Below are 18,788 nucleotides of genomic sequence, written 5' to 3'. Positions count from 1 at the left end.
CGGCCATGGCTCATGGGCCCAGCCGCTCTGCGGCATGTGGGATCTTCCCGGACCAGGGCACGAACCCATGTCCCCTGCATCGGCAGGTGGACTCTCAACCACTGCGCCACCAGGGAAGCCCTTACAGTCTTTATTTTAAAGTCTATTTTATCTGATATTAGTATTGCTACTCCAGCTTTCTTTTGATTTCCATTTGCATGGAATATCTTTTTCCATCCCTGGACTTTCTGTCTGTATGTGTCCCTAGGTCTGAAGTGGGTCTCTTGTAGACAGCATATATATGGGTCTTGTTTTTGTATCCATTCAGCCACTCTGTGTCTTTTGGTTGGAGCATTTAATCCATTCACGTTTAAGGTAATTATCAATATGTATGTTCCTTTGACCATTTTCTTAATTGTTTTGGGTTTGTTTTTTTAGGTCCTTTTCTTCTCTTGTGTTTCCCAGTTAGAGAAGTTCCTTTAGCATTTGTTGTAGAGCTGGTTTGGTGGTGCTGAATTCTCTTAGGTTTTGCTTGTCTGTAAAGCTTTTGAATTCTCCATCAAATCTAAATGAGATCCTTGCCAGGTAGAGTAATCTTGGTTGTAGTTTCTTCCCTTTCAACACTTTAAGTATATCATGGCAGTCCCTTCTGGCTTGTAGAGTTTCTGCTGAGAAATCAGCTGTTAACCTTATGGGAGTTCCCTTGTATGTTATTTTTCATTTTTCCCTTGCTGCTTTCAGTAATTTTTCTTTGTCTTTAATTTTTGTCAATTTGATTACTATGTGTCTCAGCGTGCTTCTCCTTGGGTTTATCCTGTATGGGACTCTCTGTGCTTCCTGGGCTTGGGTGGCTATTTCCTTTCCCACGTTAGGGAAGTTTTCACCTATAATCTCTTCAAATATTTTCTTGGGTCCTTTCTCTCTCTCTTCTTCTGGGACCCGTATAATGCGAATGTTGTTGCATTTATGTTGTCCCAGAGTCTCTTAGGCTGTCTTCATTTCTTTTCATTCTTTTTTATTTATTCTGTTCCTCAGAAGTGAATTCCACCATTCTGTCTTCGAGGTCACTTATCCGTTCTTCTGCCTCAGTTATTCTGCTATTGATTCCTTCTAGTGTATTTTTCATATCAGTTATTGTATTGCTCATCTCTGTTTGTTTGTTCTTCTAGGTCTTTGTTAAACATTTCTTGCATCTCCTTGATCTGTGCCTCCATTCTTTTTCCGAGGTCCTGGATCATCTTCACTATCATTATTCTGAATTCTTTTTCTGGAAGGTTGCCTATCTCCACTTCATTTAGTTGTTTTTCTGGGGTTTTATTTTGTTCCTTCATCTGGTACATAGTCCTCTGCCTTTTCATCTTGTCTATCTTTTCTGTGAATGTGTTTTTTGTTCCACAGGCTGCAGGATTGTAGTTCTTTGCTTCTGCTGTCTGCCCCTCTGGTGGATTAGGCTATCTAAGAGGCTTGTCACCTTTATTTTTATTTAGGAATTTTTTGTTCTCCTCATTTCCCATTTTTTCTACCCATGATATGCTATCATAAAAGAAATGTTACCTACTAAATATAGAAAATTAGGGAAACCAAAGCATATAATTCGGCACAAGTACTAATGTAAAATCATGTCTTACTTAGTCATATTGACTTCAACCAGTTTTAGTCTGAAAAAAGTTCATTGACTGTTATTATGCACTTTAAAAACTTAGAAATAAACGTATTAATGTTTATATACACATAGCATATTTTTATTATTGCATATAACATTTAAATTCCCAGTTTGATCTATTTGCAAGTAAACTAGTTTGGGATCATTCATAAACATTATTTGTATGATTTCAATTGAATCAATTTCAAATTGGTTGTAAGGTGGTTATATTACTGATTAATACTTTATTTTGATTATTAGTGTAATGCTGCACTGTCTGTGAGTTTGAAAAGACTGTTCCAAGTCAGTACTTAAATAATGATATCTAAGACATCTAAATGCTGTAGTTGGGGAGGAGAAACTTCTCTACCCTCTTAAGTTCAGTGTCTGGGGCCTACAAATTAAACTTACAAAAGAGACATTAACAGGAGAAAAGATTTATTTCATATGCATATGGATAAGGAGGGGCTCACAGCAGGCAAATAAAAGCCCCAAAGAGGCAGTTACACCCAGGGGCTTTTATGCCATTTTAATAAAGGGTGTTAAGAGACAAAGGAAAAGGGAGTCTGGGCTTCTGAGGGAGGTGGTAAATTGTGGGAAGGTGATTAGGAAATGTATAGTAAATAAGGGTTGTTTAGTAAGGGTTATTATGCAGATTCAAGTCATCTTGGGTGTCTCTGAAGTCCTTCTGTTCTCCTCCTTCTGTTTTGGGAGAGGAGGACACATTTACAAGGGGAAATTAAATCTGTGCCCTACTTTTAGGCCGAAATGGGGAGGGCAGATAGCTCCTCCTGTGTTTGCTCTTTCTTAATTGCCTTCAGCTCAAAATAATCCTTATGCTAAAGTGGCATATCTTGGGGTGGCATATTCTGATCCCCTTCACTATCTAGATACGAGAAAAAAATTATTTTAAATTTAGTTTTATTTGACATTTCTGTTATAAAAATGCAGAAAAATGGGCTTCCCTGGTGGCGCAGTGGTTGAGGGTCCGCCTGCCGATGCGGGGGACACGGGTTCGTATCCCGGTCCGGGAGGATCCCACATGCCGCGGAGCAGCTGGGCCCGTGAGCCGTGGCCGCTGAGCCTGTGCATCCAGAGCCTGTGCTCCGCAACGGGAGAGGCCACAGCAATGAGAGGCCCGCGTACCGCAAAAAAAAAAAAAAAAAAAAAATGCAGAAAAGGTATAATTGGTGTGTGAATTTTATTTTGGACTTACTGCTATTGTAACAGTACTGTATTAATCAACAGTGTTTACTTAATTTCTTTTAATTCAAGATTCTTTTGGGTAAAGGAAAATAATTATTCAGCAATATAAGGCCAAAATCAATTATGTCATCAAGATGATTACTTAGGTAATCAATGGAAACATATTGTGGACTAATGCAGGACTATCAAATAAATAATCAGTATTTGTTTTGAGTTGTAACACTATTACTGAACCAAACTTGGGTCCACTCACCCGCATAGCAAAGGCAAGTTATTGACACTGGGTTGTGGTGAAGAGAAGTACATTTATTGCATGGCTAAGCAAATAGAACAGGCACCTCATGGTCAAAAGTACCGAACTCGCTGATGGCTTTCAGGGAAGGGCTTTTAAAGGCAGCATTTTGGGTGAGTGCTGCACGGTGCATGGCTTTCTTCTCATTGGCTGGTGGTGAGGTTATGGGGTGGTGTTTCAAGAATTTTAATCATCACCCCTCTGGTTCCAGTCAGTCTAGGGTTTACGTGCTTGTGGTCAGCACATAGTCGCCATCCTCCATCTGTGTATGGGTCTTAGTTCCTGCAGAACAACTCAAAAATATATGTCAGATTGTTGTGTATATCCTTTGAGGAGGAACTAGGACTCTATTGCTGAACTATGTTTGTTGACTGCTTTTCCTCTGCATTTCTTCACATCCCTAATTAGTAACTGCTTGAGTCTGTTCCTTGGAACTCAGGAAAGGGCCTGGGAGACTGAAGCCTTTTTCTACAAACAAGAAATAGGGGTTATCGAGAGGCTTTTGTACCTGGGAGGACCCTGCTCAGTTTCAGCACCATTGGGCTGCCACACCACTTGGGGCCACCACCAGCCCCTCAGCTTTCACTGCTTGTCCAGGATTTTCATCAATGACTAGAGTGTATTCAAGAACTTTCCTCTTTTTACCTCAGTCTCATAGGCCTGATAAAGTATTTTACCTTCAACCACCTGCAAAGATCTCGTGATTTGACGGAAAGGCCATGATCTCCTCTTTTCAAAATGTTGGGGGCCCCCATTCTAATGTGTCTGAGACTCCACTGTTAGGTTGTATGGAAGTTAATCTTGATTTCTGTTTTTTTAAAGGTGACGTTCTTTATTAAAAAAATTTTTTTACAGACACTACTAAAGTCCCTTTTTTGCTTTTCCCTTGGGCCTCTCAGTTCAGTTACCTCCCAGCTTCCTATAGGTACCATTTGAATTTGGTATATATTTTTCCGGATATCTCTCTATGCTATAAATATATATTATTGCATGTGCATGTGCTTTTCCTAAGTGGTGTCATACTGTATTACTTATTTTATAGCTTATAACTATACTATTCAATAGTTTGTCTTGGTGACCTCTTCATGTTAGTTCCTGTAGTTCTACATCATTCCTTAAAACCATGCATGTTATGCTATAAAGCAGTTTAGTTATTCCCCTATTGGTATATATTTACTTCCATTTTTAAAATGACTGTGAACAGTGCTTCAGTGAACATTCTTATATGTGTTTTCATGTGTACATGTGCGAGTGTTCCTCTACAGTAAATACTGAGGGTTTGCACATTTTTAGTTTGACTAGACACTGCAAAATTGTTCTTCCGGATAACATTTCACCATATAATACTGTAGAACTGTAAATTAATTATTTAAGACCTAAACATTGAATTTTTTTCTCAAAAGGAAAAGTTTGCTTTCAAACAAAAGTAGATGCATGACCCTACTCTAATAAGCTCTGGACCTAAAAATAGAATAGCCATCCTCTGTAGCTCTAGGGACCAACTGGTATATTTTTAGTACACTGAGTTTTATGAGCAGAGAAATTATGCAACAAGACCAAATCAGGTGGAATTTACTTTGAGAATATAAATAACCTGACTAGAACCTCAGCAGACAACAGAAGATTCCTAAAGGGTAAAGTATTATTTAAATATAATGTTCAGGAAGAAGTAAAATCGTGTCTCTCCTACAGAAATGAAGACGAACATGTGTTAAAAATGTATTTTCTCACCACAAGAAGAGAGAAGCCCGTGAGCTGCAACGAAGACTCGACACAGCCTCCCCCTGCCATAAAAATGTATTTTCTCATGTGATATGAGGAAACCAGGCAGATGTTAATAATCAGTTCAAAGGGAAAAGTCAAAATAGCATGTATTTATAGGAATTCAAGGAATGTTGAGATGAATTGTAGTTAAAGACAAAACCTGATTTTCCCCTGAGAAGGGGTAGGGAAGAAGTCAATAAAATCACTACCACACAGGAAAAGTGTGTGTGTGTGTGTGTGTGTGTGTGTATGTGTATCAGTTACCTACATCTTATAGAGTTCCAAATAGCTCAAAGACAATGATCTGGGCTACATAAGCCAGCAGTGTATGCTATATATCATGCATTTCATTGAAATACAAAATTTATTTATCCAAGACGAATAAATATCTCAAGTTTGCTGAGACAGTACCAGACCTTGATGACCTGTGGATAGGTAACCTAGACTTGGTAGTCAGGCTCTGTGTAGAGGTGAAGGGAAGACAGTCACTGAAAGGATAGACTTTGAGTTTAGCTTTGGGAACTGCCATATTTAACTAATTCAGGTGAGTCAGTGTCAAATAGACAAAGAGTTTGGGCCCTTCTTGCTATTCCTGAGTAAGAATCCCAGTTTTACCTTAGGCTCTACCAAGAAACCTTGAACAAGTTCTCTAACCTCTCTGATTCTCAGTTTTCTTCCATCAATAAAATGAGAATGATAATACTGTCTTAATGAGGATGCAGTAGGATAATTCATCTCATTGTGAGGAAATGATCTCCAAATGTAATTATAGCACAAAGCACAAACTCAATAAATGTAGTCCATGGTGTCACCCAGGTACCTCCTCGGGAAAACTTATTCCATTCCTGTCAGGACCCAGTTTACATGTCATCTCAGAGAGGTCTTTCCTGACTATCCAACTTAAATACCTCGTTAGTCCTCACTTTTCTGTTACTCATTCTTATTTTCATTACAGCCCTTATCACTACTTCCTATTTTCTTGTTTGTTTTATTTCTTTAAACTTATTTATTGTCTGTCTCTCATCATTAGAAAGTCTCAAAAGAGTAATCACTATTTTTGTCATATTACAGGTAGGACAATGCTTATCACTTATTTGCCACTAAATAAATGTTTCTTGAATGAACAGGGCAAATCTTTTAAGTCTACCCCTAGTAAAAGTTCCTTAGAATCTATTCTCCTGGACCTTTCTTTAGGTATAGTGAGCACACCAGCCATGAAAAGCTAGGGGAGATAAACTGTGGTGAGGGAATAGCTGGTGGGAGAACAGAAGGGCAAGATTATATGGAGATGTTAACAGAATGGAGAATATGGTGTAACAGGAAGGGAGAGGATGGGAGAGAAAGCCACAATCTGTTCTGACACAATCGTGGCATTACGTTTTTGGATGTTTCATTTTACCTTTTGGATAAAGTGATGTAAGTATTTTTTCAGATTCATAAAATCCTAGAAATGAAAGATAATTTAGTCTGACTCTTTTTACACACACAGTGTTTTATAGATAAGAAAAAGGTCTGAGAGATGAAGTGACCAGTCCAAATGGCACAGTCAATCTGCTGATAGGACTGGAACCCCAGACTCTGATTTTTCTAATCTTATTCTAATTCTTTTTCTTAATATATGCTTTAGTTTGTCACATATTCAGAATGTTGAGTTATGTTCTGAACATTTCCATTTTCACAAATATCCTTTTTTCTCTTTCCCAATAGGTAGAAAATAGACCAAAGTATTACGGAAGAGAGTAAGTATGGATTATCAGAAAACATTTTGTAGATTGGAATGTATAAGAGAGACAGGTAAATGGATGCTTTTAGTAAAAAAATAAAAGCAAGAGGAAGGAGGTATTCAAGTTTGAATGAGTTAAATTATTTTTCTGATTGTAAATGTAGTTGGTGAAAATATAGAAAATAAAGATAAGTGTAGAGAAGAAAATAGCATGGGAAAATGTGTACGTGATAATGTTAAAATAAAGATGCAAGCCATATATGTAAATAAATAATGCTAGATGTATGTATATGAGGAAAAGTATATATTTGATTGTATGTGTTTATTAAGCATATAGATACATATACATACATGTATGCATGTAATAAGGTATGGGTGGTTTATTCTACATTTATACTTTTATTTTCCAAATTTTCTGTAAGTAAATTCATGCTACCCAGAAGTACCTAATGTTAACAGTTTGAAGTATTATCTTCTGAAGATCTATTTTCTTAATGGTTTTTAGAAAATTGAGTTATTATACATATACTTTTTGTAGCCTGATTTTTCCATTTAATATTAATAATGAGCATTTTTCTCTTTTATGAAAAATGTAATAATTTTTAAAGTCCTTAATTCTTCTGATTATTAAAAAAAAAGGAAATATAACCCTTCGAGGAAAGGAATAAAAATCACCTATAATCCCATCATTCCCCAATAAAATCATTTGTTCTTCATGGCTGAAGATCATATCAGATAAACAATAATGTATATAACAAATATTTTTAAATTATCTAAAATTCTGTTTAAGTTTTCAGGACTCTTATGAGTAGAACCTAGGTACTTAGGAGTGGAGGGGAGCCACTGGTGTTCTTTATGGTTATACCATAATTTAGTCATTTCTCTGCTTTTGGCATATAGGTTGACTTTAAACGATAGTATTAAAAGTAACACCGTAAGAAATATCTTAGTGCATTAATCTTTTTCTGGGGCGGAAATTTTGGGTCAGCTGGTATGAATAGTTTTAAGAGTCTTTAAATACCACCATCAAGTTTTGTTCCACAATTTGTTTCCTTGAATGAGATTTTCTTCTGAATTAATTGGATTTTTAAAAACAAGGAGATATTAAATTTTACTAACTTTATTAGTTGGTGTCATGTAAACTTAAAATAATATACCAATATGCTAATCTAATATATGTGTTATTACCACAGATAGGTTACTATCTTCTTACTCCTACAGAATCAGAGTGGACCTGGTTCTGAAAGATTGAGGAATTTAAGGACATAAGAAATTCTAGGAGCCCATTGTTAAACCTCCTTGTTCTAATTGTCATGATTTGAGCATATGTACTACAAACTGCTTTAAGACTTAAATTGAGAAAGACCGAACTTTTCCCATGAGAAAAATTTCAAAAAGTTGCCACTTGAACCCTCGTAAAGTTCTTAAATTATTAAGGTGCTATTTCAGGGCCTTTTCAAAATATCATTCCAAATTCAAGGGACTGTTGGGTTTTTTGTACCTTTAAAAGCTACGGTCTCATGTGAGCAGTTGTTCAATTCAGTTTTCTTTGAGTTAATGAAAGGACATAATATTTGTGTAAGTTCTTTATAAACTGTACATCACCATACGAATATAAGGTGGTTTTATATTTTTAATATTAATCATTAGTTACCATGGATGTTTTTTAATTTTTCAGTGTTTTATGTCAGAATGTTATAGGTGAATCTACTGTGTTTGTATAAGGAGTGTGTTATTTTTGTTTACTCTTCTTCCTCCTTTTTTCTCTGTTAATCAAAAATAGGGTTTTAACAGGGAGTGAAAGCAAGTATTACAGTTGTTTGCTTTTGGCTTGAGTATGCAGTGATGCAGATTATGCACATTATTGAGCAATCATGCCAATTAAGGGCAACCCAGGGTACCTGGAAAATTGCCAACTTAGACTCTGAGCCAAAATTTTTGGAGCAATGCCACTGGTGTGAAGAAAGGAAGTGGGACACATTGCTGAGTGTTTTTTAGCATGTCCATATGGTCAGGCAGCTACATAAGAAGGGAATTGTCCTCTTGAGACAGGTGGTTGGTCTTCCGTAGATGGATGTGAATTTTGATTCCGTGATTGTTAAATGGATTGGAGAGCTACTTCGGTGCTGTTCTTGGCACCACAGAGAAGCTGGCCCCAGGCCAGGCCCAGAGAAACACAAGCACAGTTAAACCCAACTGCTCCCCTTCAATTTTATGGCAGCACTTTGTCTAGAAATCAACAAGAGAAGGTGGGAGGTTTTGTTTTATCTTGTTTTATTGAAAAAGGTGGAAAGCATGCAGTTTCTGAATTGACTTTGTTTCTTAGGTTTCATGGCATGATCTCCCGAGAAGCGGCAGACCAGCTCTTGAGTGTAGCTGAGGGGAGCTACCTCATTCGGGAGAGCCAGCGTCAGCCAGGAACCTACACTTTGGCTTTAAGGTTGGTCATGGACCTGTGATTATAACTGTGCCTCATTTAAAACCCTCTTAATAGAGGGCTTTAAATTTTAAAAGCATCCAGCATGTAATTGAATTGGTTCTTGTTTTCTTGGGACCTAATTACCATTTTAATAGCTTTGAGACTCTTAAAAAGTTCCTCATGAATGGTAGACTCAGTAATTAAGAACTGAAAAACTTTTAAGGCATTTTTATTGTAGCTGCTTTCTTCTATTTCATCTTACCCATTCCCTCCCATCTGTCCTGCTGTATCAGCTCCCATCTATTTCTTGAATAAGGAAAGGAACTAAAGAGAAAAGACCTTTGTACCTCGTAAAATTAAAGCCGATGTCATTTCTCTTGGGTTGGCTTTTGGTTCAAGCAGCTTTCCTTGGGAACTCCTGGCTCTTTCCTATCTACTGAACTTTGCCTAGCATTTTGGCTGTTCTTAGCTTACAGCACAGTGGCCAGAAACAAGTATTTCCATTAACCCTGCAATAATAACAGAGCAATAATACAATAGCATGCTTATCCATTGGGCTAACCTCCTGCCAGGACTCTAACCTCATTTAATCTTCACAGCAGGTCAAGGATGTGTGTACAATTTCTATCTCCACTTTACAGATACGGAAACAGAGGACCTAGAGGTTGAGTAACTTGGACAAGGTTATACACTTAATAATTTGTGTAGCTGGTATTCAAACCCAGACAATTTGGCTTCAGAGTCTATGCTCTTAATCACTCTACATTGCTGCCTCTCTAGAGGCTTGGAATAATTATCTATCGTCTTTGTTCATTCCTTCATTTGTTCATTCATGCATTCATTTATGCATTGTTTGGAAAAGATTTAAAAGTAGAAACTTTGAAGAAAGAGGTCAAAGAAATAACATTTCTTTTGGTAGCCACAGAGAGAGAAGAGAAAGCTAATATTATTGCTTAGGACTCTGATATGACCACGTCCAACTCCTTCTCCAATCACTTATGCCTAGGTGAGTGAGCAGGGACTGTTCTTACTCCCATCCACCAGATTTATTATTAATCTTTCTGGCAAAAGAATGGTATAATTCAGTATTTCCTCATGCTGAATTCTGAATCAATAGCATACTTGGACAATAGAGCTTGTTAACAGGAGTTCATGGAAATCTGCTTTTATGGAAAATTATAAAGCGTAAATCCCCCTTCAGTTACTTAATTATGTTGCTTTTTCAGGTTTAAATTTTGGTATATAGGGGAAAAAGTCTGGGCTGAGAATTTAAATACCTACTCATTTTGCCACTAAATGAGCTAGACGACTAATTTGGAGCAAATCACAGGTATTCTTGAAGCCAGCTGCTTCATCTTTCTATTCCTAACATTTTATAATTCTAGGATTCTACAATACCACATATCCAAGTAGATGGTCATCTGAGTGTCTGGGGTAGATAAGCCTTGATGTGCAGGCTAGTGGGCCAAAATAAGCAAGAAGGAGGTGGGGTGAAAGGAAAGAAAGCAATCTGTATACTCTCTTCCTTTTCCCTTTGTTGCCGTCTCTCCACCTTCTTCTGAGATCACTGGAATTTTAACTCAGTTTCACCTCATTGCAAAGTTCAGGTACTTTCTATTATCCTACATCGCCTCATAATGTGGTTTTCACGCTGTTTTTTACTGAATAACACCAGCAAATGCCCTGGGGCCAAGGATTCAGTGTGGGGAAAAGTAGCACCCAGATCTTCCAAAGTCTTCCTCATTCCCACCCTCTCAGAGACCCTCTCTCATGCTACTCATGACTTCACAATCACTCACCGTCCACTTTGGCCCAGGAAATCCTAGAATTGGATTGAAGAATAGAGCAACATGGGATTGATGACAGTGCTTTTAATGTATAGGTCTGGGGTAACACGCAGCTTTCCTTTTGTTTTTGAAAATCATCATAAAGTTTTTACATGGAAAAGAAATAGTAAAAGGGCTTGTAGTGGAGGTAGGGAATTTGTGAGTATGCATCGTGAGTAATGTACATGCTGAAATATGATTTTCTTTGTTTTGAACTAGCTGTATGGCAGGGAAGTGTTAAACAGAATGTGAAATAGAAATTGTATTGATATATCTATTAATCTTATCTGATATTCCCCATTTCAACTAATGATTCTCCCAGTTAACGTCAGTCTGTTTTTAACAGAATGCATGATCCACTGGGGTAGGGAGGCAGTTTGAATTTACAGCCATCAGTGTTTATTATGCATTTACTGTGTTAAACAAAGGCCCTAAAATTAGGAATAAGTCCTTGATTTCAAGTTGTTCCATAGTCACCTCAACCTCACAATATGTCCAAAACCGAATTCATCAGTTTTCCTCCCAAATATGCTGTAACACCTGTATCCCTTTAATAGCTGGTGACACTGTTATTTAGCCAGTTCACAAGACCGAAAGCAAGACATCATTTTTCTTTTCTCTTAGTTCTGTTTTAAGATGTTTGTAGGCCTGGCCTTATTCATTTAGAGGCCTCCATATCAAACACTATATCCCATATCAAATATATATATTTTGCTGTTAACTTCACTTTTTAAAATATAAATTGCTTTTGAAATTAACTTTAGATTTCCTTTTATGTTTTGGAGCCACACCTTTTTGTTCATATTTTATACCTTTTCATAGACTCTGGAAAGCCCAAGGTACTGTACCTATATTATCTAATGGTTAAAAGAACTTTTTCTTCTTGCTCATCTCACACAGCCAAGCCCAAAAATCTTTTATTTCTTAAGTAATTTTCAAAATTTCCCCTTCTTTTCAATCAAGCCACCTCCTGGATTAGTTTCATTAGGAATTTACCTGTATCCAGCCTTATCCCCTCTAATGTATCTTCCATGGTATCATGAGTGATCAATCTTAAAATCTGATGCAGTGATCTGCAAAGTCGTAATGTTGAGTAGGACACAAGGTTTCAAAGGCCACACCTCCCTCTGTCACTGGCATCTCCCCCATACCTGGGGAAGCCTCACCTTTACTGATGATCTTTGTGTATAATGTGAGGTATCAGTTCGGCAAGGATGTATTGTATGTGTGGTGTCACAGTATCAATTTTTTGCAGTCAGCAAGGAGATTTTCATTGCATGGCATGGAAGGTCGTCTGTGGTTGACATCTCACTTTCTTCTTCACCATCATCTTCTCTTACACGCCATCTCAGCCTGAATTTCTGGCCAGGCCTTGTCCTGCTTTTCTGCCTTGCCCATGTGGACCCCTTGGTTCAGAAAAAATGATTGTCACTCAAAGTCTTTTATACAATGAAACACTAGACAGACATCCACATAGTTGGAGTGTGCAGTTGAAGATAAGATGCTCTCCCAGGCACTAGATTATACCTCATGAAGCATGAAGTGTTTCCTCTGACTTCGGGATTTTCTGTATGTTGATTTTGATAACATTTGTATTAGTTATAGTTTAATGAGGTATCATGGAATGTATTAGCTGCAAGTAACCTAAAATAAGAAGTTTTGTAGAAAACATTTTTCTTTGTATGATTTTCATAGTTTTAGAACTAATTCTTTAAAAAAATTTTTTTATGTCATTCTATGGTTTTTCTCACTAGGAGGAAAAATTGTTCAGTGTTGTACATATGGAGTGACAAGTGAAAAAGATAGGACTGTGCATGTTTTGTATTATCCTTTTAATTAAATGTTAAGTGTATACAAAAGAATAGTTATAAGAAATATAAAATTATTAAATATCATGATACTATAACTGTAGGTTTATTCATCATAAATTATTTCCTGAATTTTCCAAATTGTTTTTCCTCTGAGCTTCTCACTTCCTGACTTTCATCTCTCTGAACTTCAATTTGGACATTTTCTATTGACCTGTCTTCCAGTCCACTAGTCCTTTATTCTGCTCTTTTTGATCAGCTGTAAATCCATTCATTGAGTTCCTAATTTCATATACTGTGTTATTCAGTTCCAGAATTTCCATTTACTTTTTTTTTAAGATTCTAATCCTCTGATGAAATCGTTTCCTGCATTTTCTCCATCTTTTCCTATATATTCTTGAACTATAACCTATCAAAACTGTTGTTCACTATAAGTAACTGTTAGAATTACATAAGCACCCCATGAATTCTTGGAAATAGTGAAATAAGAAGGTGAAAAGACTAGTGGAGAGCTAGTGTAAGTGATCATGTGAAATGACCTTTTAAATATGTGGTATCTGTTTTCTCATTGCCACCACTGTACCTGATAAGAACCTGGTTCTTATCAGATAAAAATCTGGTTTTCTTTTCCTGTTTTAAAAGAAAGAAGAAGGTTGGAGTGAGGAGGGAAAATGGATACCAGTTACACAGTATAGCACAGGTAACTGCATCATCAAAAACAACAGCACATCATCCCAAAATATTTACTTTGTAGCTATGAAAATAGGAATTTTCTTCACATGGTAGAAACCATAGCAAAATCAAATAAAAGAGAACCTGTTATAAAAGAGAACCCATACAGATTGCAAACATCAATAAGAAATAATATTACATATGATTTAGGAGCTTTTATTGAGCTTTTGAATTCTGCCAGATATTATCCAATGGGTCAAAAAGGGAGACATTTAAGCTGCCTCATAAAGGTAGAATATAGGTTTGCCAGGTAGAGGATAGGATGTGATTATAAAAAAACGAGCATTTTGGGAAGAAGAAAAAGCCAAGGAAGGAATATATAGAACAGCATGGAACATTTGGTGTATGGCAGGCTGCTAGGACTCGGGGGTGCAGGAAGCTTTAGCAGTAAGTATGCCAGGAGAGGCTGGTATTTCATGCTTAAGAATTTGGACTTTATCTGTAGGAAATGGGAGTCACTGAAGACTTTTAATAGAAGAGAGTAATGGTTGAACATTTGTAATTTTAAAAGATTATTGTGGGAGCAATAAGAATAAATAAGTGGATTGGGTGGTGGGAATTAAGTTTTACCAGAATTATTTGATAATTAATTTAGTAAGTAGTTTTCCTTGGGCAATGGAAAAGTGATCTTCAAAAGAGATTCTAGATACCTTATTGATTTTAAAGGGTTCCCTTTGAGGAGAAATGTTAACTCCAAATTTGGCAACCCTAGGGACATTTCTGTTGAGTCTGACTCATTTTAGCTTCTCTAAACTTGGAGAAGAGCAAGATGACACACGTGTAAGAGTCTTGATAATCTCCAAGTCCTGTGTTTAGATATTCCAGAACAGATTTTGGAAATATTCCAGAGAATGTTGCATACCCACAGTGCTTGGCACTTCCTGTTGAGTTTATGCTGACCATAATGATAAGAATTATTTTGAAAAATTTTAGGTACTGGAAAACAAATGAGAATTAAAAAACTGAGAAAGTGTGATATTTGGACATATATTTTCTTTAAACAATATTTCTTATTTGATAAGTTCTGAAGTATACCCTATGTTAATCTACAAAATAAAATTCACTATACAGGACAGTATATAGAGTATCATGCTATTTAATATACGTGTGTGTGTGTCTGTCTGTATGTATGTATAGGGTATATATGTAAGTAGACAGCTGTCTAAAAGACCGATTGCCAGTGTTCATAGTGTTGTCTCTGAGTTTGAACTTAAAGGTGATTTTTACTTCTCTGTACCTTTCTGAGTTGTCTGATTTTTTTTCACAATGCCATGTGTATCATTTTTACAATCAGACAAAAAAAATCCATAGGGTTATTTTCATTTTGGGAAAAATTGAAGACACTAGCTGAAACCTTGGGTCAAAGTGAAAGACAGTACTCCTAAGTCTTTGAAGATATGACTCCAAGTGAAATGTGTCACCTTATTTATTTATTTAATCATTAAAACATTGATCAGAAGGAGAGGGACAGCCTTGGGGGCAATAGAAAGGGAAGTCACAGAGGTGTGCTCTAGAGTCCAGGGTCTGTGGGAGAGGGAAGTCTTGACCAACACTGGCAGTGCTGTCTCTAGTATGGAGATGCTCATAAAGGAACTGTGTGAGTCTCCCTGCCACTAACCATAATCGGTTGGGTTTCTTTGATGCAGTATTTCTCAGATCCTGTGAGCATTTTTAATAGAACTATGCTGCATTTCCCAAACTCATTTGATTATGAGACCCTCTTTTTGTGGAATCTCTCTGTGAAACACTCTTTGAGAAATAGTCTATTAAACATTCAATTCACTCAGTTCCTCTTGCTCTGGACTCCATGTTCACCAAGTAACTTTCTTTTCTTTTCTTTTCTTCTTTTTTTTTTGAGGGTCTTTTTAAACTATTTTAAAAATTGAAGTGTAGTTAATTTACAGTGTTGTGTTAGTTTCAGGTGGACAGCAAAGTGAGTCAGTTTTATATATATACATATATATATATTCTTTTTCAGATTCTTTTCCATTATAAATTATTACATGATATTGAATATAGTTCCCTGTGCAATACAGTAGGTCCTTGTTGTTTATCTGTTTTATATATAGTAGTGCGTATATGTTAATCCCAAACTCCTAATTTATCTACTCCCACAGCCCCCACTATCCCCTTTGGTGACCATAAGTTTGTTTCTATGTCTGTGAGTCTATTTTTGTTTTGTAAATAATTTCATTTGTATCATTTTTTTAGATTCCACATATAAGTGATATCATATGATATTAGTCTTTCTCTGTCTGACTTACTTCAAATCTATCCTGTTCCATTATCTATATGTCTGTTTTTGTGCCAGTACCATACTGTTTCAATTACTGTAGCTTTGTAGTATAGTCTGAAGTCAGGGAGTGTGATTCCTACAGCTCCATTCTTCTTTCTCAAGATTGCTTTGGCTATATGGGGTCTTTTGTGTTTCTGTACAAATTTAAAAATTTTTTGTTCTAGTTCTATGAAAAATGCCATTGGTAATTTGATAGGGATTGTATTGAATCTGTAGATTGCCTTGGGTAGTATGGTCATTTTAACAATGCTGATTCTTCTAATCCAAAAAACATGGTATACCTTTCCATCTGTTTATGTCTTTTTTTTTTTTTTTTTTTTTGCGGTACACGGGCCTCTCACTGTTGTGGCCTCTCCCGTTGCGGAGCACAGGCTCCAGACGCAAAGGCTCAGTGGCCATGGCTCACGGGCCTAGCCTGTCCACAGCATGTGGGATTTTCCCGGACCAGGGCACGAACCCGTGTCCCCTGCATTGGCAGGCGGACTCTCAACCACTGCGCCACCAGGGAAGCCCTGTTTGTGTCATTTTTAATTTCTTTCATTGTATCTAACAATTTTCAGAGTATAGGTCTTTTGCTTCCTTAGCTAGGTTTATTCCTAGGTATTTTATTCTTTTTGATACAGTGGTAAATGGGATTGTTTCCTTAATTTCTCTTCCTTATATTTTGTCATTAGTGTATAGATGCAGGATTTCTGTATATTAATTTTGTGTCCAGCAACTTTACTGAATTCATTGATGAGCTCTAGTAGGTTTCTGGTAGCATCTTTAGGATTTTCTGTATATAGCATCATGTCATCTGTGAACAGTGACAGTTTTTACTTCTTCCTTTCCAATTTGGATTCCTTTTATATCTTTTTCCTCTCTGATTACTGTGGCTAGGACTTCCAAAACTATGTTGAATATAAATGACCACAGTGGGCCTCCTTGTCTTGTTCCTGATCTTAGAGAAAATGCTTTCAGCTTTTCACAGTTGACTATGATGTTAGCTGTGGGTTTGTCATATATGGCCTTTATTATGTTGAGGTATGTTTTCTGTGTGCCCACTTTCTGAAGAGTTTTGTTTTTCTTTAATCATAAATGGATGTTGAATTTTATCAAAAGCTTTTTCTAATCTTTTGAGGTGGTCATATGGTTTTTATTCTTCAATTTGTTAATGTGGTGTATCACATTGATTGATTTGTGGATATTGAAGAATCTTTGCATCCCTGGGATAAATCCCACTTAATCATGATGTATGATCCTTTTAATGTACTGTTGGAGTTGGTTTGCTAGTATTTTGTTGAGGATTTTTACGTCTGTAGTCATCAGTGATGTTGGCCTGTAGTTTTCTCTTTTTGTGGTATCCTTGCCTGGTTTGGGTATCGGTGATGGTGGCCTCATAGAATGTAACTTTCTGATTAATGCTTTCTGATGTGGTTCATCTACAGGGAGGAAAAAACTTAAAATGTATAGTCTGACTCTTAAGAGCCTTTGAGTTATTTCTCACTTTCAGTTAATAAATTAGAATTAAATGTTGGGAGTACAGGGGAGAAAAGAAGGATAAAAATTTACCAGGTTTCTTCTGTTTGGTAAGTCAGATAGACACCCTCCCCATTTTTTTTCTTTTTTTTTCAGACCCCTTTTTGATAAATGAACCTAAAAGACTTCTTGTTAAAGTGTTCAGTTGATAGAGGAAAAAAATTTTAAGACCTAGTTACCTCACCAGTTCTTTTTCTTCCTGTTTTCTGATTTTTTTCCCTGTACCAAGAAAGGTTTACCTCCTATCCTAAGAGTGTTCTGAAACATGTACTTATGGCAACCAAGCACTGTTTCTATGTATTAACAAAAATTCAGCCTTTTTCTTTTTTTCTAACTTTATTCCCAAGCTTGGCTTTTGCATGTGTTGTCTTTTTTTTTGCATGTGTTGTGTCTTTTTGCATGTGTTGTGTCTTTTTTTTTGCATGTGTTGTGTCTTTTTGCATGTGTATGTGTCTTTTTTTTTTTGCATGTGTTGTATGTGTGGCTTTTGCGTGTGTTGTCTTTTTTTAAACTTTTCCCTTCTTTTAGTTATAAATAACATACCAATTCACCCATTTAAAGTGTACAAATCAATGGTTTTTAGTGCATTCACAGTTATGCGACATAATCAATCTTAGAACGTTTAATCACCCTAAAAAGAAACTCCATACCCATTTACAGTCATTTCCCATTTCTCCCAATCCTCCCAGCCTCAGGTAACCATTAACCTACTTTTTTATCTCTGTAGATTTATACATCCTGGATGTTTCATAAAAGTGGAATTGTGTATATAATATGTGTTCTTTTGTGAGTGGCTTCTTTCCCTTAGCATATTTCCAAGGTTCATCCATGTTGTTGCACATATCAGTACTTTATTTCTTTTTAATATTAATATCAATAATATTAATAAATTATAAATATTAATATTTATAATTTATATAAATTTATATTTATAATAAATTATAAATATTAATATTTAACATTAATAAATAATATTTGAATACTGTTCCAGTATTTGGATATATATCATATTTTGCTTATCCATTCATCAATTGATGGACATTTGAGTTGTTTCCACTTTTTGGCTATTACGAATAATGCTACTATGAATAATGCTGTGTACAAGGCTTTGTGTGTACATATGTTTTTATTTCTCGTGGGTATATACCTAGGAGTGAAATTGCTGGATCATATTGTAACTCTGTGTTTATCATTTTGAGGAACTGCCAGATTTTTTTCCAAAGTCGTTTTACCATTTTATAATCCCACCAGCAATGTGTGAGGGTTCTAATTTCTCCACTCCTCGCCAATACCTGTTATCATGTCTTTGATTTAAACAGTGGGTGTGACATCCTAGTGGGTGTGAAGTGGTATCTCATTGTGGTTTTGATTTGCATTTTACTCTCGAATGGTACTTCATTTTTCAGATTTTATGCACAGCATGGTTTTTATTAACTGATATTCTTTCTATTCAAACTTCAGTTCCCTCTCAGAAAGTATGCATCTATAGCAATGGGTTTAAAGCAGAAGGTAGAGAAATCAAAAAAGCGGATTTCAAGATATTTTTGGGGTTTGCATTTTTAAGGCACAGCATAAGGCAGATT

General features: G+C 36.2%; 1 protein-coding gene across 1 annotated transcript in view; it reads left to right on the top strand.

Annotated features, from left to right (window-relative positions):
• Window positions 1-18,788, top strand: part of CHN1 (chimerin 1) — a gene marked incomplete at both ends in the record, with an annotated part of 196,456 nt that overhangs the window by 70,358 nt on the left and 107,310 nt on the right. The window contains 2 exons of the mRNA XM_079710705.1: window positions 6,591-6,622; window positions 8,933-9,046. Of these exons, the coding sequence (XP_079566831.1) occupies window positions 6,591-6,622; window positions 8,933-9,046 (146 nt within the window). The remainder of the gene's footprint in view (window positions 1-6,590; window positions 6,623-8,932; window positions 9,047-18,788) is intronic.

The sequence above is a fragment of the Hyperoodon ampullatus genome, assembly GCF_949752795.1.
Source record: "Hyperoodon ampullatus genome assembly, chromosome: 8".
NCBI classification, from domain to species: domain Eukaryota; kingdom Metazoa; phylum Chordata; class Mammalia; order Artiodactyla; family Ziphiidae; genus Hyperoodon; species Hyperoodon ampullatus.
Note: the sequence above shows the minus strand (reverse complement) of the source record. Positions and strands in the feature narration are given on the sequence as shown.